Below are 26,343 nucleotides of genomic sequence, written 5' to 3' on the forward strand. Positions count from 1 at the left end.
CTTCACGTACTTAGTGATCACCAATCCTGCTGTTAAGTTTCTCGCTGTTCTCATTTCTGCTGCTTCTCATAGCATATTCTGCACTCATTAGACTGTTCATTCCATTCAGCAGATTATGTAATTCTTCTTCACTTTCACTCAAGATAGCAATGTCCTCAGCAAGTCGTGTCCTTGATGTCCCTTCACCTTGATTTTAATTACAGCCTTTAAACTTTCTTCTGTATCCGTCACTGTTTCTTGGATGTATAGATTAAACGGTAGGAGTGAAAGACTACATCCCTGTCTTTCACCTCTTGTAATTCGAGCACTTCATTCTCGCTATTCTACCATTACTGTTCCCTCTTGGCTCATGTACATATTGTATATTACCTATCTTTCCCTTTAACCTACCCTTGTTTTTCTCAGAATTTCGAACATCTGACAACATTTTACACTGTCAAACGCTTTTTCGACGTCGACAAATCCTATTAATGTATCTTCATTTTTCCCCAGTCTTGTCTTCATTATCAACCACAATGTTAGAATTACGCCGGCCGAAGTGGCCGTGCGGTTAAAGGCGCTGCAGTCTGGAACCGCAAGACCGCTACGGTCGCAGGTTCGAATCCTGCCTCGGGCATGGATGTTTGTGATGTCCTTAGGTTAGTTAGGTTTAACTAGTTCTAAGTTCTAGGGGACTAATGACCTCAGCAGTTGAGTCCCATAGTGCTCAGAGCCATTGAATGTTAGAATTACCTCTCTGGTACCTTTAGCTTTCCTAAAGCCAGTGTGTCCTCAGCAGCCAGAGGCTGCCGTCTTGTGTGTATGGGTTGCGGTTGCGTTAAGTGTGTGTATGGTCTTTCTCCGAAAAAGGCCTTGTTGGACCTCATTTTCTGACAGTATTTTTGTTGTTCCTACCCTCGACTCAGCATCTCCTCTATATGGTGAGTAGCAACCTTTTCATAACGTTGTTACATTCCATCCTGGATTTTCCATTGATGGATAGGGTAATTAGGAACACCTGATACATACTGAACGGTTTTTCAAACTAGTGAGTGATTTTAGAATCACATGTAGGAACACACACTAGAGACCTTCATAAGCAGTTTTCTACAGTTTTAATTGTTGTAAATCATCAGGGTTTGTTTTCTGCAGCGTTTGTATATATTAACAATTCTAAATATTTAAGCATTGTATAATATATTAAAGCTGTTTTGAAGATACTGTGGAGTCTTCAGTTACGGGGTTTATGGTGAACTAAAGTCTATATATTTTTAAAATTAATTACATAAGTTGTTGGCTGTTAAGTCATAATTCATCAGTCGTGCACCACCTAGTACGTCGAATGGGAGGTCTTTGTACCACGGAACACTTGGTATCTGCAAATGAACTGAGTTTCTTTAACGTCTTAACAATTTTCCTTGTCTCGAAAATGGAAATTTGTGTTAGTTGCCAGTAGCTTCTATTTCAAAATGTTTTTAAAAATACTTCTTCTTAATTTGATTTCAATTTCTGAATTTTTTTATGCAGCAAAGTAACTGTTTAATACATCGACTGTTAAATACGCTACTAAGTATGTGAAATGTATTCGTAAATTGCGAACACGATTATGCATCAGCTGTACCATTTACTAGGAACACATGAAAATTTATGCTTGGCCAGGACCCGGTCCCTGATTTCTCGTTTATCGTGAGCGGTCGCTTTAACCACTTCGGCTATCCGAGCACGCCTCAAAGACCGATTCAGACTCCCACACGTACTAGTGTCTCGCACATATTTATTTATTTATTTATGCATTTATTTTACCTGGCAAGATGTGGTCCCCTCAAAGAAAGACCCAGTGTTTTGCTCGTCAGTTTGCCTTTGCTTTGGCATGAAATAACGTTATTGCAGTGACTGTATTTTCCACTGCCATGTAGCTCGATGCAAATATCCTGCGGGCATGCTTGCACGGAACGAGAATAGGGACATACGGAAGTCTGAATCGGTACTGGATGCGTGGTATGGCGACAGCCCACGATTAGCTGCAAATCCTGGTTCGAGTGCTGGTCCAGCACAAATTTTCGTGTTTCTAGTAAACTGTACAGCTAATGTATAATCGTATTTGCAAATTGCGAATACAGTTCACGTATGCCTGTCTGAAGTACATTTGCACCGAACTACACATACTGTGAAATGCAGACTCTGCAATAACTGAAATACATTTCTGACAAAAATTTCTGGATTGCAGGACTTCAAAATTTGAATGGAAAATTTGTTCCTAGGTACACAAGGAACAGGATTTCACATTTGGAAAAATCTTACTTTTCCGGAGTAATTTTTGTAACTTCCACAATCGACAGCAGCACACATACTGTGAATCCTATCACTTAAAACTGTAAAAGGAAATATATTCAACTTCTATTACAGGACTAGCTAGAGGCGAATGTCTTGTAAGTGTTCGAAGGTAAATGGCTCCGCCATACTGCAGAGATGAGTCAAAAGAAAGCGGTGCGTTTTGTCATGGATTTCTTGTAGTCGGCACGAGAGTTTAAAAACTGGGGTTAATGAATTCCAACAGAAGAATTACAAGGAAATCGAAGTGCATCGCCAAAAGCCTTCCCCCTTAAAAAGTCCGAAATCCCACGCTCCATCACGAGTCAGGATACACATTATTTCCTCTAAGGTATACTCGCGTAATGATCGCAAGAGTAAAATTAAAGAAATTGGTGCCTACGGTATTTCTTCCCGCACATCGTCTGCCATGAACTGTACCCTGGATTACGGACTATTATGTAGATTTAAGTCTTATTCATGCGCTACACGCGATATATACACGCAGCACAGGCGTTCACTTCAATTCGACGATGTATTCCACAGTAGCGGGGAAAGAAAGAAAGAATTAAAATGAAGAAAAGGAAGCAAAGGAATGTAATTGTTCTTTTCCTTTGCTTAATGTTAGAGGATAAGGGACGACTAAACAGCATAATCACCGGAATGAAAATCTACACAAGTTATGGAGTAACGGTCAATTCTCCCTGTGTGCAACTGAGCAGTTTTCTCTTTTTTATCTCTTGTGCTTTTTCTTTGGAAACGGACATATAGAAGGAGCAAGTGCGATATGTGGCCCGACCAGTATGAAGCAATAACAGAAAAACCCGTGGGCTCTCAAATATTCGTTGTGTTGTGCTACCGCTCAGAATCAGTGAGCTTAAGAAAACTGCACGTCGAATTTGCCGCGGATGACGTCAGTAGCTCCTGCGAAGGACGGAAACGCTCTGTCAGGGCCTTGAAATAGCTCCGCACTGCCAGTACGACTCTTCAGTCGGCTGGCATCGGGCAGGCGCTGGAAGTTGTTTTGCTCTCCTCTGAGTAAGTGTGTTGACTATTCGTACTCGAGGACTACTAGTCTGAGAAACAGCCTGTCATTACTTAATGTACCTCATACTTAGTGTATTTTATTAGGAAACAAAAGAACCAAGTTTTGAGCGAACTGTACAATAATCTATTGCATTCAAAATATGCAATATATCAGTTTCAGATATAATCCAAACGTGCGACCTAAAATCCATGACGTACTGATTTATACAGCTCGATCACGCTGTGTAGAGCGGATGGGCAAAAATGCGGAAATAAAAAAAAACACATTGCCATACCTAATACGGTGTAGGAAAATCGTTGGTATAGAAGAAAGCTTCCATTCATCTCGCAGTGGATAAATACACGTTCTGTGTGGTTTTCAAGGGGAACTTACAATATTATTCCTGCACAATAGCGACAAGTTCGTGTAACAATGATGGAGGACGAGAGCGATCACGGATCACTCTGTACAAAGAAGGCCACAAAGGCTCAATAATATCGAGATCTTGTGACTGTGGTAGCCAGGGTATATACGATAATTTATCCTCGTGCTCACAAGTGGCAAGTGCCCCCCCCCCCATGCGGTATTATATCTCCTAGTAAATTTGTTTGTCCTTTGATTTATCGTGATCTGTTACTGATTTTTAGTGAAGGTAGTTTTTACGTTTAGCTTTCAAAAAAATACAAAAGAGATATAATAAGCAAAATAATGAATTCCGTAGGTTGCCAATTACGTATTATATCTGGTTTTATCCAGCGCCAGGCTCCCTACAAATTACTGTAAATGCAATAGCGTAGTTTTACTCAGCGCCAGTTCACTGATCTGAAATTATTACTATCACAGTCAATAGACAAGTTTTAATAAAATTATTTCACTGGATTCCATCAATTAATCTCACTGAATATTTTTACATAATTTCTTCCGCTCCGGCTATCAGACATTGTGCTGTGAAAAAATATTTTCAAATGTACCGCGTAATGGCGGCTAATTGTTAACAGTCAGAGATCACTGTTACTCGCTCCGCAGCAGCTGGAAACATACTAAATAATTTTCATTAAATATTCTTTTCATAAGATGGTGCTAGCGCAGCACAATAGCTTGCGTACTTGTTCCAGCTAACACCAGAACGAACAGAACAAAACAGACTAGACAGAAGAATGAGCATTGCATTGTGTTTTATACTCTTACAAAGATAATAATACTTCTTTTAATTACTTACACATTATATTCTCATACAATAAAAATGTCTTTTCTGCATCTATCGATCTATATTGTATATTTTTACAGTTAGTGTTATAACCTTTCGCAGATAAATCGATGTTTGCAGTTCATTTTGAGTCGCATACAGTCATTTTTGTTTATGTTTCACCTCGATAATGGTGAATATTGCAAAAGGGACACTACAGCGGCATGCAGACACCAACAATACTCCCACATTCGGATTCACTTACTCCGACATAACGCACTCACAATTACACAGAACGCTGTTCTGACACGCTTAACGCTTGTAACGTGTTAAGGACTTCGCACAGGTACCGTTCGTAGCCAAATACAACAGCGCCACTGGCAGGCTTGGGAAGCATCTGAATTTACATTCAAACATACGTTTCTCGGGGTCTTAGCTTATTTTTGTCCAACGCCCGTGTATGCCTGGTAGTATAGCAATGCACATTTGAACCGTTAGACGTGATATATATCCGAAGTGTCTACGCTCTTTATTCTTTTCATTTAGTACTCTAGATGCGATAATAGCTTTTATTATCTATTGTTTCCTGTTCCTTTCATTATATCTTCTGTAGGTAAGGAAACAACATTCTATAGTAACATGCATACAAAGTCCATATTTATAGTTATGCATTCTATACGAAAGTAATTGCAAAGAATTTGAAAAACAGATTTCTTTTATAAAATAGTCAACAATCTGCAGTATTACAGACTTTGTTGCATATGCCTATCATCCCTGAATGCCTCGTTTGTTTTTCTTCCGAATGTATGAATATATAACTTTGCTAACGTGTGTATTTCGAGAACCCCTCAGCCATCGTTACAGCCACGGAAACTCCGAGCGAGAATATGAAATATGAATAGACCGCTTATTGTGGCCAGCCGTGGTGGCCGAGCGCTTCTGGGTGCTACAGTCTGGAACCGCGCGACCGCTACTGTCGCAGATTCGAATCCTGCCTCGGCCATGGGTGTGTATGATGTCCTTAGCTTAGTTAGGTTTAAGTAGTTCTAGGTTCTAGGGGACTGATGACCTCAGATGTTAAGTCCCATAGTGCTCAGAGCCATTTGAATTTTCGCTTATTTTGGTGGTCTGCACAACATCTCACGATGTTGGACAGCGATAGCTCTTACATTTCTTACGTTCATGGCTGATGATACTTTACTGTCAACAAAAGTTCATCATGAACATACCTGTCACTCGCGCAAAGTTAGTCTTTCGCTGTCGTCACGATAATTTCATCATTTGAGAAAACAAAGAGTGAAAGATACTGTAAAATGTATCTTAACGTGACCTGCCCGTTTGAAGACTGGCCGAAACCAGTAACGGCGCTATTTTCATTAGCACTGTAAAAAAATGCCTTGTTGCTGTTGTCTTCTCATTAAGAGTCAACCTATATAAACTCCTTCGTTCTCGAAAACTTACGTTAGAAAGCCGCGTGACTGTGTTGGTCACATGTTGGTCAAAACTGCATGACGCGTAAAATTTCGAAGTAGTGGAACAGTCCGGCTCATATGCCGTCCACAAATAAACATTTATCGATAGCGAACACACCTACAGCGTCTGCTACAAACTACTTCAGAATCTCACCGGACACCTACTGACCATGACTTTCATGAAGTCGCATATTTATAACCACGTGGACCATTGCCAAGTGAATGATGTTCACAAGTCTTACAGATATACGATAAAATGAGCATCATTTAAATTACATAATGTTTCTCAATATGGTACGTACTAGAAGGAGCGCCTACCCACGCTGGCCACTTTCTGACCTTACAAATCATCATTAAATAAAGAATACCTCAAAGAACAATGAAAATGGGAAATATATCTTAGTGCACAACTGTTTTAAATAAGCACTAAAAGTACATATTATTTCACAAATAAGTGTTATATCTCAAATCAGAGTATATTTACCTTTTCTTCTACGCGGTGCTATTTATTCACATTCAAACTAGGGCCCGTTTAATAAAGGCGTTTATCAGTAAAATTAACAAAGGCTTAATTTAACAAGGAAATAGCTTACACATTTAAAAAATACACACTTCGGAAAAAGGAAAGAGTATAAGACATCACTTGCTGACTTCATGTGGAGTATCTTTAGTTTTGGTCAATTTAAATTAATATTTTTAAAGTTCGGACACTCTACGAGGTGCATTCAAGTTCTAAGGTCTCCGATTTTTTTTCTAATTAACTAATCACCCGAAATCTATGAAACTGGCGTTACTTCTCGACGTAATCACCCTGCAGACGTACACATTTTTCACAACGCTGACGCCATGATTCCATGGCAGCGGAGAAGGCTTCTTTAGGAGTCTGTTTTGACCACTGGAAAATCACTGAGGCAATAGCAGCACGGCTGGTGAATGTGCGGCCACGGAGAGTGTCTTTCATTGTTGGAAAAAGCCAAAAGTCAGTAGGAGCCAGGTCAGGTGAGTAGGGAGCATGAGGAATCACTTCAAAGTTGTTATCACGAAGAAACTGTTGCGTAAAGTTAGCTCGATGTGCGTGTGCGTTGTCTTGGTGAAACAGCAAACGCGCAGCCCTTCCCGGACGTTTTTGTTGCAGTACAGGAAGGAATTTGTTCTTCAAAACATTTTCGTAGGATGCACCGGTTACCGTAGTGCCCTTTGGAACGCAATGCGTAAGGATTACGTCCTCGCTGTCCCAGAACATGGACACCATCATTTTTTCAGCACTGGCGGTTACCCGAAATTTTTTTGGTGGCGGTGAATCTGTGTGAGCTGACTGGCGCTTTGTTTCTAGATTGAAAAATGGCATCCACGTCTCATCCACTGTCACAACCGACGAAAAGAAAGTCCCATTCATGCTGTCGTTGCGCATCAACATTGCTTGGTAACATGCCACACGGGCAGCCGTGTGGTCGTCCGTCAGCATTCTTGACACCCACCTGGATGACACTTTTCGCATTTTCAGGTCGTCATGCAGGATTGTGTGCACAGAACCCACAGAAATGCCAACTCTGGAGGCGATCTGTTCAACAGTCATTCGGCGATCCCCCAAAACAATTCTCTCCACTTTCTCGATCAAGTCGTCAGACCGGCTTGTGCGAGCCCGAGGTTGTTTCGGTTTGTTGTCACATGATGTTCTGCCTTCATTAAACTGTCGCACCCACGAACGCACTTTTGACACATCCATAACGCCATCACCACATGTCTCCTTCAACTGTCGATGAATTTCAATTGGTTTCACACCACGCAAATTCAGAAAACGAATGATTGCACGCTCTTCAAGTAACGAAAACGTCGCCATTTTAAGTATTTAAAACAGTTCTCATTCTCGCCGCTGGCGGTAAAATTCCATCTGCCGTACGGTGCTGCCATCTCTGGGACGTATTGACAATGAACGCGGCCTGATTTTAAAACAATGCGCATGTTTCTATCTCTTTCCAGTCTGGAGAAAAAAAATCGGAGGCCTTAGAACTTGAATGCAGTCAGTCGGTGTTAGTATGTGTTCAATGTACAGTTCAGTGGCCGTCTGCTGTATTGTTTATGACTGTAGTTCCTGTTTTTGTTTTTGGGTCATTAGTCCTCTCACTAGTTTTAATGCTGTCCACTACGACTTCATCTGCTGTGGCAACATTGCCGTCCCAGAGTGGCACTTGAACCATGTGTCCTCAACTATTTGTGGGATGCGTTCTAATTTTTGTCTTCCCCTACAGTTTTCGTCTTCTATAGCTCTGGGTAGTAACACTGAAGTTATTCCACAATGTCTTAACATGTATCCTATCATCCTCTCCGTTGTTCATGTTAGTGCTTGTCACATGTTCCTTTTCTCGACAAATCTGTGAAGAACTTCCTCATTCTTTATCTTATAAGTCCACGTATTTTATCGTCATTCTATAATACCGTACCTAGAAAGATTAAATTCTCTTCTTTTCCGGTTTTCCCATTCAGTGATTCACTACCATACAATGCTGTGTTCCAGACGTACAGACCGAGCGAGGTGGCGCAGTGGTTAGCACACTGGACTCGCATTCGGGAGGACGACGGTTCAATCCCGTCTCCGGCCTTCCTGATTTAGGTTTTCCGTGACTTCCCTAAATCGTTTCAGGCAAATGCCGGGATGGTTCCTTTGAAAGGGCACGGCCGATTTCCTTCTCAATCCCTCCCTAACCCGAGCTTGCGCTCCGTCTCTAATGACTTCGTTGTCGACGGGACGTTAAACACTAACCACCACCACCACCACCACCACCACCACCAGACGTACATCCTCAGAAGTTACTTCATCAAAGTAAGATCAGTGTTTGATATCACTAATAGACTCTTTTGGCCATGAGTGCCCTCTATACTTGCTACTTGGTATTCTCCTTGCTTCCTCTGCCATATGTTATTTCGCCTTCAACGTACCGGAATTCTTTAACTTCATCTATTCACGGTCTAAGATTATTATGTTAAATTTTTCACTAATCGCATGTTTACTACTCATGATTACTTTTTCTTTCTTCGGTTTACGCTCAATTCATATTCTGTGATCAGTAACCTATTCAATCCAATTAGTATGTCCTGCAATTCTCCCTTGAAATGCCATGAGCAAATCTTGTCACTGATATTTTAGCAGTTGTGTATTTTAAGGTAATTTCTTCATCATTGCCCCCAGAAACCGATGTCGATTCAGAAACAGTACTGTGCCATGCAATATTTCACTGAACTCTTTGCTTGAAGAAGCGCAATTTGATGTCCTCAGCTATTACGATTGCACACTGCTCTGTAAAAGTTAAGGACGAGCAAAATGAAGTAACACAAAATATTAACTATTCGGTGGAAGTGATTGAAAGTCCGGGAACATGGTGCCAGAGAGCTCCTAGTCGTGCACAGAAAGTTCGACGCCATATGTTGTGAGGTCAGCTTGACCGTAGCGCCAAATGGGACTGGCCTCGCAGCACGGGACAGTTGGACGAACGACAAAAGACACTGTGTGTGTCAATCAACGAGCAGTTACGGTGTATTGTGGTGGGATTCTTCACTACAACATGGCCTAGATACAATATTTGGATGGCTTCACGCGGTAAACTGGAAGAAGAACGAAATGTGAAGAGCGTAGCCCTAGAGTTTGGTATTGTTTACAGCACTGTTTCTCGTGCTTAAGGAGCGTTCCGAATCGCAGCCACTTATATCCGGAGGAGGGTAGGTGATCCACCACAGTCAACTACAGCAGCAGATAACAGCTACATAGTGCAATAGAGGAGAAGGGACCCACGTCAAACAGCAAGTGCAGTTGCACCTACATTTAACAGTACTGGAAGATATGCAATCTACATCTACATGATTACTCTGCAATTCACATTTAAGTGCTTGGCAGAGGGTTCATCGAACCACAATCATACTATCTCTCTACCATTCCACTCCCGAACGGCGCGTGGGAGAAACGAACACCTAAACCTTTCTTTCCGAGCTCTGATTTCTCTTATTTTATTTTGATGATCATTCCTTCCTATGTAGGTTGGGCTCAACAAAATATTTTCGCATTCGGAAGAGAAAGTTGGTGACTGAAATTTCGTAAATAGATCTCGCCGCGATGAAAAACGTCTTTGCTTTAATGACTTCCATCCCAACTCGCGTATCATATCTGCCACACTCTCTCCCCTATTACGTGATAATACAAAACGAGCTGCCCTTTTTTGCACCCTTTCGATGTCCTCCGTCAATACCACCTGGTAAGGATCGCACACCGTGCAGCAATATTCTAACAGAGGACGAACGAGTGTAGTGTAAGCTGTCTCTTTATTGGACTTGTTGCATCTTCTAAGTGTCCTGCCAATGAAACGCAACCTTTGGCTCGCCTTCCCCACAATATTATCTATGTGGTCTTTCCAACTGAAGTTGTTCGTAATTTTAACACCCAGGTACTTAGTTGAATTGACAGCCTTGAGAATTGTACTATTTATCGAATAATCGAATTCCAACGGATTTCTTTTGGAACTCATGTGGATCACCTTACACTTTTCGTTATTTAGCGTCAACTGCCACCTGCCACACCATACAGCAATCTTTTCTAAATCGCTTTGCAACTGATACTGGTCTTCGCATGACCTTACTAGACGCTAAATTACAGCATCATCTGCGAACATCCTAAGAGAACTGCTCAGATTGTCACCCAGGTCATTTATATAGATCAGGAACAGCAGAGGTCCCAGGACGCTTCCCTGGGGAACTCCTGATATCACTTCAGTTTTACTCGATGATTTGCCGTCTATTACTACGAACTGTGACCTTCCTGACAGGAAATCACGAATCCAGTCGCACAACTGAGACGATACCCCATAGGCCCGCAGCTTGGATTAGAAGTCGCCTGTGAGGAACCGTGTCAAAAGCTTTCCGGAAATCTAGAAATATGGAATCAACTTGAGATCCACATCTGTACGGCGTTTGCATGGGGATGGTCTCTTTGTCCGACTAGTACGTTGTGGTCCGTTGCCACTCGCACATCGGCCATACCTTTTGCGACGGTGCCAAGAGCGTAGGGAGTGGACCAATGAGGAGTGGGATCACGTGGTCTTCTCGGATGAAAGCAGATTCAGTGTGATAAGTTACCCTGTGTAGCAGCCCTTTTTCTGTTTTCGCCTTTTCGTTAATAGGTGAAAGTTTGATTTTATTGTTTACACATTGACTGTCATTGAAGGGTTTTACTTTTATTTAATATTGTCCCGGCTAAGTATCAGTTTGATTATTTTTAAAACCCAATGTTAAACGTGGGTCACTACACGTATAGTCTTCCCAACTCTGAGAGAAAAATCTTTAGTAACTTTACTACCAATTTTACAGACGACGACACTTTAACCTTTCGTTCAGTTGTTTTAGTTACGAATCAGTAATTTGTTCTTGGCATAGATCACGTAACCTTAACTTTTATTAATCTAAGTTAAATTAATGTCCAAGACTTGTATTATGTTTCAAATTAACAACGTCAGTTTATTGACAAGAATTATTAATAAATAGGTGCACTCATACGATCTCATTCAAAGAAGTTCTTGAATTATATGTCTAAGTAGGATTGCCGCTAGCATCAGAGATGTTAGATAATATCCTGTCACTTTCGGTAATTAAGTTATTTCTATTTAATGTCCGCAAACTGTCATTAACTATGATCACTAGTCGCGTGAAGTTTAAGTTTGCCACTATCACAATTCAAAGTCCGAATCCGGTTAAAATTCTCAATTCAGTAAAGCGTTTAAATATTCACACGGATTGACATTAAAGCCAAAGAGATTACTATTCACCTTCCGTGTATCTAATCTGATAAATGTCCATACTGAAGTCTTGAATTGACATTCCTCAAAAACAATCTCGTCACGATCTATTGTTGATCCCCGTTTAATAAAGTCCCAATTGTTGTTCTCTCAAGCTGTACGTCCTAAATAACTTCCGAACTAGAACAGGCTAGAGATTAGAGTATCGTAATTACAACGTATGGCTATTTATACTTTAATAAACACTATCTTTGGTGTCCCAAACCTACGTTCTATGATTATGATATTGATTTTCTTACGTATCGGAATAACTAATATTTTAATATTTTCTACTGTTTTTCCCCCTTCCCATGTTTCTAAAATTTATAATTAAAATTTCCTTTTCTTTTCTTTTGCTTTCTATACTAGATATTTCCCTCTATTTGTTTTTTTATTTATTTTTCGTAATTACTACTTGTGGAGGGACTTGGGTCATTTTGTGAATTGATATTTTAAGGACATGGGAGCTAATTTGCGAGCTATTTTTGATTTTTCAACACCGAGAGGCGCTGTAGGTGTTACATCTGGACGTACTCTCGTCTGCCGAGTGGTGCCATCACATAACGCACCCAGGAACAGTGGCGAACAGAGCCGTTTTGGTGGTCCCTGTGTTATGGTGTGTGGGGACTTAATGTGGAAAAGGCGTACTGACCACCAAATCTTTGAACATGGTACACTTCCCAGTCTGCATTATTGAGACGCTCTACTCCTTCCCCATGTGCGCCTTTTCAAGGGTGTACACGGCGCAGCATTTTTTTTTTTTTTTTTTTTTTTTTTTTGCCAAAACGCGACTGTGTCGAACAGAGCAGGTTGAAGGAGGTCTTGGAGCGAGAGGATATTCGGCGGCGAATGGACGTGCTTGCCCGTTTCCTAAACTTAAATCCCATCGAGCATGTGTGGGATCCTTTCCCTGCAGCACGTCCACACGCAAGTAACGATCATCTATCAGTTAGGAACTGCGCTCGTGGAGGAAAGGGGCCCCATACCACAAGAATTCCTTACAAACATTTGGGCGGGATGGGAGCACGTTATACAGCATGCATTGGTATCCATGGTGACCACACACCTTATTAAGAGCTATGACCCGCCTTTTGTGATGTTAACTGGACCACCTTGAATCACGATGACTTGAGTGTAATTAGCCTTTGAATAAAACTGTCATCTGTGTTACCGTCTCCTCGCGTTTGTCTTACAATTACCTTCCGTACTATACAGTAGGAGTGCTTTCTACATAGGGTGCAAGTTTCATCGAGCTATGTTATTTGGCATTGGCACAACAGTGTATATCTTCTGCAGTAGCAGGCATATCCGCGGTATGTCACCTGTCCGTAACTGTCACGGTCGTTAGCATCCTTCCTGTTATCAAGCGATTGACCACTCTTTCCTAGCTTCTTTCCAGCGCTGAACTGCACAAAGCCTATGCCGGAAAAGTACAACCCGTGGCTGCTAGTCTCCTCGTTGTTCCAAGGCAGGAGTCGACCAGTATTGTAAATTCACAGCACTTCCCTCGTTCTCTTCCATTCTCATTATTCCTTCTTGATATTTGTGCAGTACATTCATTATCTGTCCTACACTACAGCTTATACGTATTTTTCTGAGATTTTCAAATAGTTAACGCTTTTTCTACTTCAACAAAACTGATGGAGATGACTTGACTTTTCTTAGGTCTTGCCTCGATTACCAACTGACTTTTCCTTTGCTAAAGGACAATTGATCGGCATCTGACAGGTCACCTGTTTTGTTTTACGTTCTTTGGTTGTAAGGTGTCAGGCAAATCCAACACCTTCCATGAAAACCCTGACATGATAGCAAATCCGGCAGACTAACACAAGAACACCTAAATGCATGTCATACCTTCCCACCGTGAAACAGACGCAGTTCCGAGGGGAGAAACGAGAACAGAAGCCGAGAGCAGAACCGTGTTAAGCTAGAAGGCCCTACGATAAGGGACGGACACCCGCATCGCCGGCCGACCACTTCTAACATTCTGCGTGGTGTCTGTTTGTTCTATATCGTGTCTTCCTACCACTTTCGCGCAACGACGCTCTGAGCGTGTTTTTTTTTAGGGAATTGACTAGTTTGAACCTGGGACCTGTTGCTGGTAAGGAGACGCCAGATCACACATGACATGTAGAGTTCAGAAGAGTTCAGTGAGACTAGCGATGATATAACCAAATACTTAATGATTTCAGCGTCAGCTCCACTGCACTCCCTGTAAAAGAATCTTAATACTAACTAAATTTAGTGTAAGGGGTTCAAGACTTTCGTATTTTTTAGTTAGCTGGTAAAATAACGTCGAAAAAGCAGTTAAGTTTACCATTGGAAATTTTATTCTACTCACAAAACATTGTTTATAAATTGCACTATTGATAAAAGGAAATGTTTTAATACAGGATGGTAAAAACCAACTGTGTTCAACAAAAATGTGAACGAATATTCCCTGAATGGGTTTCCAAGTTCTACAATGGATCGAAGGATGACCTATGCCACATCACATCTATAATCTAGGTTTAAATTAAGTTTCACAAAAGAGAAAACTATCAAAATGGGCTACAGTGACCCTCAATTATCTTTAATTACTTGTCTAACTTGTCGTAAATTACAGTGGCTGATGTGGCTTCTCAATAACTATATAACAGAAAAATCATCGCATTTCAGATTTTTACTTCAAGTGGCAAATGTGAACACCATGAGCTTTAATTGACGATCGACACTAGTATTACGCAAAAAGGGGGTGTAACAGATGAGACTTCTGCAGTTCTGAGTGAAGCTTTATGCGCTGTTATGCGGCATCGCGTGCGTTCATTACCTTGTCGGTGTTCGTCAGGGGGCGGCGGACAGCACAGCTCCGCTCACTTCGCCGTCTCGGAAGCAACTCTCTCCTAACTTCTCCTTACTACAATTTACCGAAGTTGGTTAAAAAAAATATCTGGCTGTGTTTTTATCTGACCAATCAGGGTCTTAATGTTAACCTTAAGCTCTGCCTACAAAAATTCTGTCCATCCAATGAGAAACGTTATACTTTTCGTGGTGGGGCAATGTTTTTAAAGTTTGCAACGTAACAGAGACGCGAATAAGTCTCACGCTAAAACTTGCAGCTGGTGTGGTCCTTTTAGTGTTATCGTAAGATCTATACTGTTCTTCTGGAGAGCCCTATCTTTTAACATGGGCTCGGGGGTGGTCCTGACGTAAGAGAGACGCGTAAAAGTCTCACGCTAAAACTTGCAGCTGATGTGGTCCTTTTAGTGTTATCGTAAGATCTATACTGTTCTTTTGGAGGGCTCTATCTTTTAACATGGGCTGGAGGGTGGTCCTAGCAGTTAGCTGGCGACGTGGGTGTCCATCCCTTATCGTAGGGCCTTCAGCTTATCACGGTTCTGCTCTCGGCTTCTGTTCTCGTTTCTCCCCTCGGAACTGCGTCTGTCTCACGGTGGGAAGGTATGACATGCATTTAGGCTTTCTTGTGTTAGTCTGTGGTATTCCATTTGCTCACTCGTTACTCGTATTACTTTGGTTAATTTAATGTCACGATTTATTCGGAGTTATGTGACATACTACTGGATTTACTTATCATGTCAGGGTTTTCATGGAAGGTGTTGGATTTGCCTGACACCTTACACGCCAAGACCACCCCCAACCCATGTTAAAAGAATAGCCCTCCAGAAGAACAGTATAGATCTGACGATAACACTAAAAGGGCCTCACCAACTGCAAGTTTTAGCGTGAGACTTTTTCGCGTCTCTGTTACGTAGCAAACATTAAAAACATTGCCCCACCACGAAAAGTATAATGTTTCTCATTGTATAGACAGAATTTTAGTAGGCAGAGCTTAAGGTTAACATTGAGACCCTGATTGGTCAGCTGAAAACACAGCCAGATAGCTTTTCTTAAACCAACTTCGGTAAATTGTAGTAAGGAGAGGTTACCGAGAGTTGCTTCCGAGACGGCGAGGTGCGTGGAGCTGCGCCGCCCGCCACCCTCTGACGCTGACTAACCACCGAGAAGGTAATGAACACATGCGATGCCGCATAAGAGTCATAAGGCTTCACTGAGAACTGCAGTAGTCTCATCTGTTACATCCAGTTTTTGCGTAATACTAGTGCCGATCGTCAATTAAAGCTCATGGTATTCACATTTGTTAAAATCTGAAACACGATGATGTTTCTGTTATATAATTATTGAGAAGCCACATCAGCCACTGTAATTTATGACAAGTTAAATAAGTAATTAAAGATAATTGAGTGTCGCTGTAGACCATTTTGATAGTTTTCTCTTTTATGAAACTTAACTTAGACCTAGATTATAGATGTGATATGGCATAGGTCACCCTTCGATCCATTGTAGAACTTGGAAATCCATTCAGGGAATATTTGTGCACATTTCTGTTGAACGCAGTTGGTTTTTATCACCCTGTAAACTTAACAGCTTTTTCAACGTTATTTTACCAGCTAACTAAAAATAGGAAAGCCTTGAACCCCTTACACTAAATTTAGTTAGCATTAAGATTCTTTTACAGGGAGTGCAGTGGAGCTGATGCTGAAATCATTAAGTATTTGATTATATCATCGCTAGTCTCACTGAACTCTTCTGAACTCTACATGTCATGTGTGGTCTGGCGTCTCCTTACCAGCAACAGGTCCCAGGTTCAAACTAGTCAATTCCCTAAAAAACACGCTTAGAGCGTTGTTGCGCGAAAGTGGTAGTGAGACACGATATAGAACAAACAGACACCATGCAGAATGTTAGATGGTGTATTACTCTTGTCAGCAACTTGTATGAATGAGGTGTTAAGCTAATTGTTCAATATTTCTCTCACTCACCTGCTCTTGCTATTTTTGGGATTGTGTGGGTGATATCCTTTTGAAAGTCCGACGATACGCCCCCATCGCATAGATCCTACACACTAGCTCAAATAATCGTGTGGTTGCCTCGATGATTTTCGAAATTCTGAAGAAATATTATCTATTTCTTGCGTCTTGTTTGCTCTCAAGATTCCCATAGTTCTAATACTCAAACCCGTATATCTTACAAAATGACATCCACCTGTGCTTCTACAATGCAAGATGACAGTTCTTCCCCCTCATAGTGAGCCTCATCTATCCACTCCTTCGCCTGCATCAAATGTTGGAATATCATCTGATTAGATTAGATTAGTACTTGTTCCATAGATCATGAATACGACACTTGGTAATGATATGAAACGTGTCAGGTTAATAAAAGGAGTCAATACAAGATATTACATTACACAAAATATTACATGACACTTAATATTTTTTTCTCTTTAATGCTGACGCTCCTTTTTCGGATTATTCCTGCAATCATTTCACATTATCTCCCCTCTCTTACTATGACTTCAACCCTAAGTCATTTACGTTGTTGTAGCCTTACTTTCCCTGAACAGTCGTGTAATTCCTTCTTTCGTCAAGCAGTTGAATCATTTCTTCTCTTAACCATGGTTTTCTCGCAGTTACCTTCCTCGAGAGATTATTCTCACTGTTTTCGACCCTCTGCTGTTTTATGATATTTTTTCGTAGCTTGTGGGTAGGGTTCAAATCCCTGTTGAGTTAAACACATATATGCCTTCCGTGGTTTTCCTAAATCTCTCAAGACAAATGCTACCTTGGTCCCTTTCAGTAACGACGTGGTCGATTTTCGTCCCCATCCATTTACGCTCTGAACTTACACCTCGGCTATGACGACTCGTTGTCTGTGAACCGGTACATCCTTATCTTCTTTCCAGTTTTTTGTTCAATATCACGAAATAAAAACCGTTGATTAGTTTTGTAAGCACTTCAAATGTTAGTTCTCTGACATGACTTTAAAACGTGTTTGTTTGAATCCATCGTTCGTTCGTGTACTGAACAGACGTAGAAATGTCTGTTTCAACCCGAAATGTTCATGTGAAATGTCGGAGGTGATGATAGCCTGAAAGCCTGTGTAAATCAACGGGAAGACCTTAAAGCTCTCCATTGTACTATGCTTTAATTTCTTTACGCGTTTTCCCGATAAAGAAAGTAGCTACAAACTGGTTTTATTGATGTAAGCATCACAGGCGGTTAGTCTGGCTGGATTCAGTGGAGACTTCCGTATGAAGAGCTTGCTCGTAAGAGGAATTCGGAATAATCGAGGTGGTCAGCCACTTGCAAAGCAAGGAGATTTTGAAGTAGTTAGGCCACTAGCGTAGCATTCTAACAAGTTCATATCGTCATTGGTTAGCGTCAGGCTGTCGACGAGTACAAATTTACACGACAAACAGAGTACCTTCGCTCGAACCAACTAAATGCTAGTGATTAGCGATAAGCAATAGCTTTGTCACCTGCACGCCACAAACGCCTCTGAAGTTCACTACTACCAACAAGCCATGTTTGACGGTGGCTTTAATCTAGGGCGTCCATACCCGATGGGAAGGGGGATTGGGGTGGCGGCCCCACATATCTCTCAGAAAAAGGGCAAAATGTAATTTTCTTTCAAGAAAATGATTTTAAAGAATGTATTACGTAGGTTTTAACAGGATCCAAAATATTAAAAAATACTTCATTTGCTCACCCTCCCCCCCCCCCCCCCCCCCCCCCTGTTTGCCGCCCAGTTCTACGCCAAACTACCGTATGGGCGCTATTGACTGTCTCGTCAACTTATCCTGCTCATATTTACGATTTAATTTTAATTCAATAAACCACTGTAAAGATTCAGCAATAACTACTGTAACAGAGTTATTTATATCACAACTAACGACTTACGTTGTTACCAAATGTTCTAAATTGCGAAAGAATATAACTTGCGGTCTTGTGACAACAATTGTCTTTAACACTAAAACAAGTATAATTGATTGGGAATCCGCGGCCAGAGTCAGTCGACATAAAAGTTTCCTGGGTATGCTACTGCGTCATATTGAACAACACTACCGCTGGAGAAAACAAACGTTTCGGCCACCGTTGCAGCGGCCTTTTTCTGGGTCTACTAGTGCGCTCTGGCTATGCAGTGTCCCTTACATTTTGTTATTACTGTTCACTGCATATTCCATTACGTCATAATTTTAAGAAGATGGTTCATCTCATTGGTCACTTAAGGAAGAAGGAGAGGGAACTTTATTTTTATAGGTTACTGCAGTGGAGGGAGAGCATAACCTCAGTTGTCTGTTGGCTCTTGTATTAAGAGCCATGATGGGTGGTCACAGGTGAATGAAAAATTGGCTCCTGTTTACCAAGAACACAAGCGCTATATTCGTCTAGGGCAACACAACAAATCTGCAGTGGTAGAATATCAGCAAGATTGCAGAAAAAAAAAATAAAATTCAACGAAGCCTACGTGTTGTCCAAGCAGCCGGTTATGACGAAATGCAAATTCAGAGAGACCATCGAAATACTTAAACACCCTAAGAACATGAATAGAGAGGATGGACTCAGGCTTGCCCCATCTTGGCTGCCAGCAATCAGTTGCAAAGCGGTTTAGAAAAGATTGCTGTATGGTGTGGCAGGTGGCAGTTGACGCTAAATAACGAAAAGTGTGAGGTGATCCACATGAGTTCCAAAAGAAATCCGTTGGAATTCGATTACTCGATAAATAGTACAATTCTCAAGGCTGTCAATTCAACTAAGTACCTGGGTGTTAAAATTACGAACAAAGACCACATAGATAATATTGTGGGGAAGGCGAGCCAAAGGTTGCGTTTCATTGGCAGGACACTTAGAAGATGCAACAAGTCCAATAAAGAGACAGCTTACACTACACTCGTTCGTCCTCTGTTAGAATATTGCTGCACGGTGTGCGATCCTTACCAGGTGGTATTGACGGAGGACATCGAAAGGGTGCAAAAAAGGGCAGCTCGTTTTGTATTATCACATAACAGGCGAGAGAGTGTGGCAGATACGATACGCGAGTTGGGATGGAAGTCATTAAAGCAAAGACGTTTTTCGTCGCGACGAGAACTATTTACGAAATTTCAGTCACCAACTTTCTCTTCCGAATGCGAAAATATTTTGTTGAGCCCAACCTACATAGGTAGGAATGATCATCAAAATAAAATAAGAGAAATCAGAGCTCGAACAGAAAGGTTTAGGTGTTCGTTTTTCCCGCACGCTGTTCGGGAGTGGAATGGTAGAGAGATAGTATGATTGTGGTTCGATGAACCCTCTGCCAAGCACTTAAATGTGAATTGCAGAGTAATGATGTAGATGTAGACCGCACTGTCAACACGAGGCGCGAGCACTACCGGCGAGAAACTGCCGCTACGGGGCCGGCCTCCTTCTTACTTAAGTGACCAACGAAATGAACTATCTTTTTAAAAGTATGACGAAATAGCACCCACAGTGAACAGTAATAAGAAAAAATAAGTGACACTGCATAGCTAGGACGCACCAGTAGACCCAGAAGAAGGCGGCTGCAACGGTGGCCGAAACGTTGTTTTCTCCAGCAGTAGTTTTACCCAATATGACGTGGCACCATACCCAGAAAACTTTTATGTTGATTAAAATAAATATTTAGGATGATTTTCGTTAGATTTATCGACGCATAAAAATCACCTTCTGTAAAGCAGAAATAATTTGCAACGAATGTTTGGTCTCATCATACAAGGCTGAGACACGAAAAGGAAAATTGTTATGAGTCTTACTTATTACAGAAAGGTGGGCGTGTACATACAATGTGGTACCATCACCATACATCACGAGGAACAAATAACTTTAAAATTTACCAGTAAGGCAACCGAAGACCCTATCTTTAGCCATTCTGGAAGCCTCTTTCCAAAACTGCTCTGATTTGTCGTTCTAGGTTTTCGAGAAAATGGCTAACGCAGTCGTCAGTGATGCGCTGCAGGCGGTGTCTGAAGCAAACGGCCTCTTCACATCGGACATCTACAGGGTAAGATTCCACGCAACATCTCGCACGCTTCTCTACACGGAATGGACAGCCAAATGGGCTAGGGCTGCTGCATAGTCTCTGTATACCTTATGAAATCAAGACACGCCACATGCGCCTGTAACAAATTAACAATGTCACTAATTTCAGGTTTAAACTTAAAGAAGGCCACTAGGTGTGAGTCGCAAGGGTTCAGAAGCCTGTCGGACATGTGAACGGATCTGTTGCCCAAATTTATAAGTAAATTAAGATTAGTAATGCGAACATTTTTAGGTAAGGTTTTATCGTGACTGTTATTGACAAAGAATGTTGATCCGTAGACTGCGTGGGCGATACAAACGTACCGGGAAACAGACGGGAGAGGAAGATAGGATTCTGACTGTAACAAAAGTGAAAGTGACCTTGGAGTGATACAGAGCGAGGCGAATGATGATGAAGGGACCAAGAAAGGGCTTTGCTGATGTCGAGTCCAGTGAGCCGAAACATTCAGACCACTTGGTTAACAGCCATCTTTGGAATGAAAAACAGCACAGCAGTTCTTCTTTCCATGGCATTGGAAAGGTCTTCGTAGTTTACTAGAGGTATGTGCCACTAGGTCAGGCAAAGGTCATGTGATTACCATAGATTGCGGAAGGTCGCGTTCGATAGCAATCAGGATGTGTTCCAATAGGTTCAAATCAGTCGAATTCGGTGGCCAAGACATCACGTGAGTACACTATCGTCCTCTTCAAACCACGATGGCATGATTCTGGCACTGTTACATGGACATTGATCCTGCTGGAAGATGTATTCGCCGTTGGGGGAGACATCAAGCATGAAGGGATGCTGCTGATCCATTGTAGCGTTCCCGTGGACCACAGCTGCCATGGTGCCTTCGATTACAAACACAGGTCACTTTACAGCCCAGGTGAATGTTCCCCACAGCATAATGCTGCCCCATAGACTCCGTGTCCGCGAGGTGGTGGATGTTGCCAGCAGCCGTTGCCTGGAAGACGACATATCCAGACACGACCACCGCCCTAGCGTAAAAGGGAACTTGATCTTCGGACCGGGCCACACCTTCCCATTTATGCACGGTCCACCCTTGGTGACCACTGCCATCGTAATTGATGATGTATTTGGGCTGAGATTGGAACATGAAGGGTTCATCTGTTGCTGAGCCTTAAGTTCCATAATGTGCTACAGTTCACGTTCAAGAAATAGTTCACACTGGAGAATCGTTCAGACATACCGTCATTTTTCCAACGGACAGAATCCCATAGGGACGACGTAGTAATAAGCATCTCTGGCGTAGAGAAGCAACTGAAAGATTTGAAAACAAATAAATCACGAGGTCCGGTTGGAACCCCGCTTCGATTTTACAGGAAATGCTCTACGGCATTGGCCCCTTAACTAGCAAGCTTGCCTCTGTCACGAATCTCTCTCCCAGCACAAAGTCCCAAGCGACTGGAAAAAAGAGCAGGTGACTACAATATATAAGAAGTGTAAAAGAACAGACCCACAAAATTAGAGAACAATGTCCCTAACTTCGGTTTGCTGCAGAATCCTTGAACATATTCTCAGGTGGAACATAATAAACTTTATTGAGACTGAGGAACTTGTCGACCAATCAGCATGCTATTCGAAGGCGTCGCTCGTCTGAAACTCAGTTTGCTCTTTTCTCTCATGACATACTGCGAACTCCCGCAGGCTGGTGGAACAGCGTGAAGAAATCCTCATCGAGTGGCTCAACCTCTATGCGACGTACCTGCACACCCTTGTGGACTCATTTCCGAACCGAATCCAGGCGGTTATAGGTCCATGGGCGGAATTGAGGTAGTAAATTACGCCTGTAATGATTTCTCCAGCAATGGTTGATTTGCACATTACGGGTCATTCGTAACATTGATTTGACTTTTTTTAGCATACAATATCTACCATTAATCCTGTGTCATTCACTACAAATAATAACTTGAGTTAAAATTACGATATCAAAGATCGTATTTGCAGTTTCTGAAACTAAAGTATTTCATACTATAAAGTTCATTTATCAGTTCATTTAAACTGATTAAAAATCTAAGCTCTATGCATTGGTAGCCTTTGTTTAACCATTTTCTGACGTAAATTTTGCTGAGTGAAAGTCCACAATGTAATCAATAATTTTTAATAACTGATTACGTAAAAGTTTTAAACATGGCTGTATAGACGTTGCATTAGAAACACTGTTACCTGCTTCCATCTTGAATTTTTAAGTACAAAATCACTTTAACAGACCGGATTATTAATGAACAATAAATTTGAGAATGAATAAAGTAAATTAGTGCCTTTAGACCTTGGTGTACATAACCACCTAGCCATAACATTTATTTCAGAGGATTTAATAAGGTGAGTCACAAACATTTTCTTTCCTGTGCCTGCAGAAAGAAACTGTTTAGATATAATCACGGTGTCAAACCGACATCGAAGGTAGGCAGTCCTAAGTTTAAGATAGTGTTTTTGTAATAGAGGCTGAAACATACGATTGAACACTTTACTTCGAAGTCATTAATCGATCGCATTTTTTGTTTAACATCTATATAGTTAGAGTACACATGGACCAAATTAGAAAACAGTGATTTTAATAACGTTATTGTCCAAGTAACAATAGTGCAAATACTCCATTAAGTGATGGGGTAAAACGCTTATTGCTGATGACTGTTGCGAAAGCAAGAGTTACTGTTTGTTTCACGGACAAGGTCGAGCGCCACGAAGACCCAGACCGTAGGTGTAGCGTCCGATTTTGCACGTAGCAGCCGAAGACGGGAACAGTGCACTTCGTAGCTCAGTATAACAGTGTTGGCCGCACTTAGCGTAATCAACTAAAATTAATAAATGGAAGAAACTACAATAAGCCCAATTAGTCGCAAAATATCAGGTATTTCTGTGACTGATATGTAAGAAACCTGATCCGATTTTACGCAGTTTCCCGCCACACCAAAGCACAAATCAAAATATTACAAAATCATTGGCGTTCGATCACAAGTGTGGCTATGAAAGATGGGTAGATAACATTAGTAAATAGGCAAGAGCAGTATGGCTGCATATCGTTGAGGATTGTAACAATTAATAAGTTTAAAGGAGACCTATGCGCGTCATTGGATGTAAAATGGCTGGTGATGTCACTGATGATTACTGTTTTGATACAAGCCTACAATGACATTTTCCAGCACGCGGTAAACATCACTGAACGACCCTGTGGCCAAGAGGCATTAATTTTCATGACGACTGCACATAGTTCGTTTTATCCTCTGTTTTCCATTAATGAATGATACAGTAGACTGAAATTTCTAGACACACCTAGTAAGCCACTAGAACTCCAATTATCCGATTATGTAAAAACAGCTAAATGCATTAGCGCGACCAATTATCAGATTGTGTAAAAACAGCTAAATGCATTAGTGCGATTTATCATGCCTGTACTTAAAACACAATCCACACATAGATTAAGCCATTCTGATATCCTTATACTACGCGCCACACACACACACATACACACACACACACACACATTCCAACAGGTTATCTCTTCTGACATTTGTGAAGTGCAGCTAATACTCTCTGAGACCTATTGTAGAATATACTATATTTGTGGTTGTGCACACATTCGGCAGCCAGACCAGAAATGGCTCTACCCGAATAACCAAAAACTGAGCTCATGAGCCAGCACTAAGCTGATTAGCAGTATGCACATATACAGATGGTGCTAGTATCGCGTACGTAACGTATAAAAGACCTCATAATATTCTCAATTCCGACAGCAAAATAATTAAAACCATAAATACTAAGTTTGTAGAAAAATATGCTTTGGTAACGAAGTCTGATAAGGGGATTACCATTGTCATTGCTAGTAAACAAGAATATGTTACAAAAACTTGGTAGTTCTTTGAGAAAAACGATATTTTCGTGCTACATGAGGACCCCACGCCAACTTTGCAGAAAGAAGTCAGAACCGCAATTAACGATGCGAAATCTTTTCTTAAGCCTTTTCGGAAAAAGCAGTTAATCAACATGAATTCTCAATCGCCTAAGTTACGAGCTCAGTTTAAAGTTCATAAAAAAGACCAACTGATCCGTCCAATTTCCAGCAGTGTGAACAGTGCCTATCACGACTTAGTCAAATTTCTGCAAGACATATTGAAAAAATCGTTCACTTTGCGTAATAATTATTCTGTTTCCAATAGTCAATATTTAGTCAACAAAATTTAAATCATTCACTGTGACAAAGAAACGAAATTACTTCCTATTGACATTGAAAACCTCTTCACAAAGGTGCCAGCACTTGCAGCCTAACACATGGTAGAAAAAATTTACGTTCGTTCAAAAAAGACTTGTGTGATGGGCAAATCAAGGATCTTCTCAGTTTACTTCGTGTCTTAGTGAAATGTAATTATTTTGAGTTTAAAGGAAAGCTATATCAACAACTAGCTGGCCTTGCAATGGGGAACCCCTTAGCAGGAATCCTTGCAGATGTGTTCATTAATCCCTTAGAACAAACATTTTTCAGTAATTTCTCAGCATCAGCTGTAGGCATTCTTTCATACGCTAGATACGCTGATCTGAGGTTCGCCGATGACACTGTAATTCTGTCAGAGATAGTAAAGGACCTGGAAGAGCAGTTGAACGGAATGGGCAGTCTCTTGAAAGGACGATATAAGATGATCATTAACAAAAGTAAAATGAGGATAATGGAATGTAGTCGAATTAAATAGCGTGATGTTGCGGGAATTAGATTAGGAAATGACACGCTTAAAGTAGTAAAGGAGTTTTGCTATTAGGGGAGCAAAATAACCGTTGATGGTCGAAGTAGAGAGGATATAAACTGTAGACTGGCAATCGCAAGGAAAGCGTTTCTGAAGAAGAGAAATTTGTTAACGTCGAATATAGATTTAAGTGTCAGGAAGTCGTTTCTGAAAGTATTTGTATGGAGTGTAGCCATGTATGGAAGTGAAACATGGACGATAAATAGTTTGGACAAGAAGAGAATAGAAGCTTTCGAAATGTGGTGCTACAGAAGAATGCTGAACATTAGATGGGTAGGTCACATAACTAATGAGGAGGTATTGAATAGAATTGGGGAGAAGAGTTTGAGGCACAACTTGACAAGAAGAAGGGATCGGTTGGTAAGACATGTTCTGAGGCATCAAGAGATCACCAATTTAGTATTGGAGGGCAGCGTCGCGGGTAAATATCGTAGAGGGAGACAAAGAGATGAATACACTAAGCAGATTCAGAAGGATGTAGGCTGCAGTAGGTACTGGGAGATGAAGCAGCTTGCACAGGATAGAGTAGCATGGAGAGCTGCATCAAACCAGTTCAAATGGTTCAAATGGCTCTGAGCACTATGGGACTTAACTTCTTAGGTCATCAGTCCCCTAGAACTCGGAACTACTTAAACCTAACTAACCTAAGGACATCACACACCTCCATACCCGAGGCAGGATTCGAACCTGCAACCGTAGCGGTCGCGCGGTTCCAGACTGTAGCGCCTAGAACCGCTCGGCCACTCCGGCGGGCATCAAACCAGTCCCAGGACTGAAGACAACAACAACAACAACAACAACAACAATGTTTACCGAAAAGCCGTATGCTGTCTTATACAGAGTTTATCATAGTTAGTGGCGTAAATGCGCACAGTTGAATGTTCACGTTACCGCAAGCAAAAACAGCTGAATAAACGTAGAT

General features: G+C 41.3%; 1 protein-coding gene across 1 annotated transcript in view; it reads left to right on the forward strand.

Annotated features, from left to right (window-relative positions):
* The first annotated feature begins 3,274 nt into the window (after nt 1-3,274).
* LOC126235745 (serpin B6-like) overlaps nt 3,275-26,343 on the forward strand; it is an 87,873-nt gene continuing 64,804 nt past the window's right edge. The window contains exons 1-2 of the mRNA XM_049944530.1: nt 3,275-3,327; nt 20,557-20,646. Coding sequence (XP_049800487.1) covers nt 20,569-20,646 — 78 coding nt within the window. The 5' untranslated portion in view covers nt 3,275-3,327; nt 20,557-20,568. The remainder of the gene's footprint in view (nt 3,328-20,556; nt 20,647-26,343) is intronic.

The sequence above is a fragment of the Schistocerca nitens genome, chromosome 2 (assembly GCF_023898315.1).
Source record: "Schistocerca nitens isolate TAMUIC-IGC-003100 chromosome 2, iqSchNite1.1, whole genome shotgun sequence".
NCBI lineage: Eukaryota > Metazoa > Arthropoda > Insecta > Orthoptera > Acrididae > Schistocerca > Schistocerca nitens.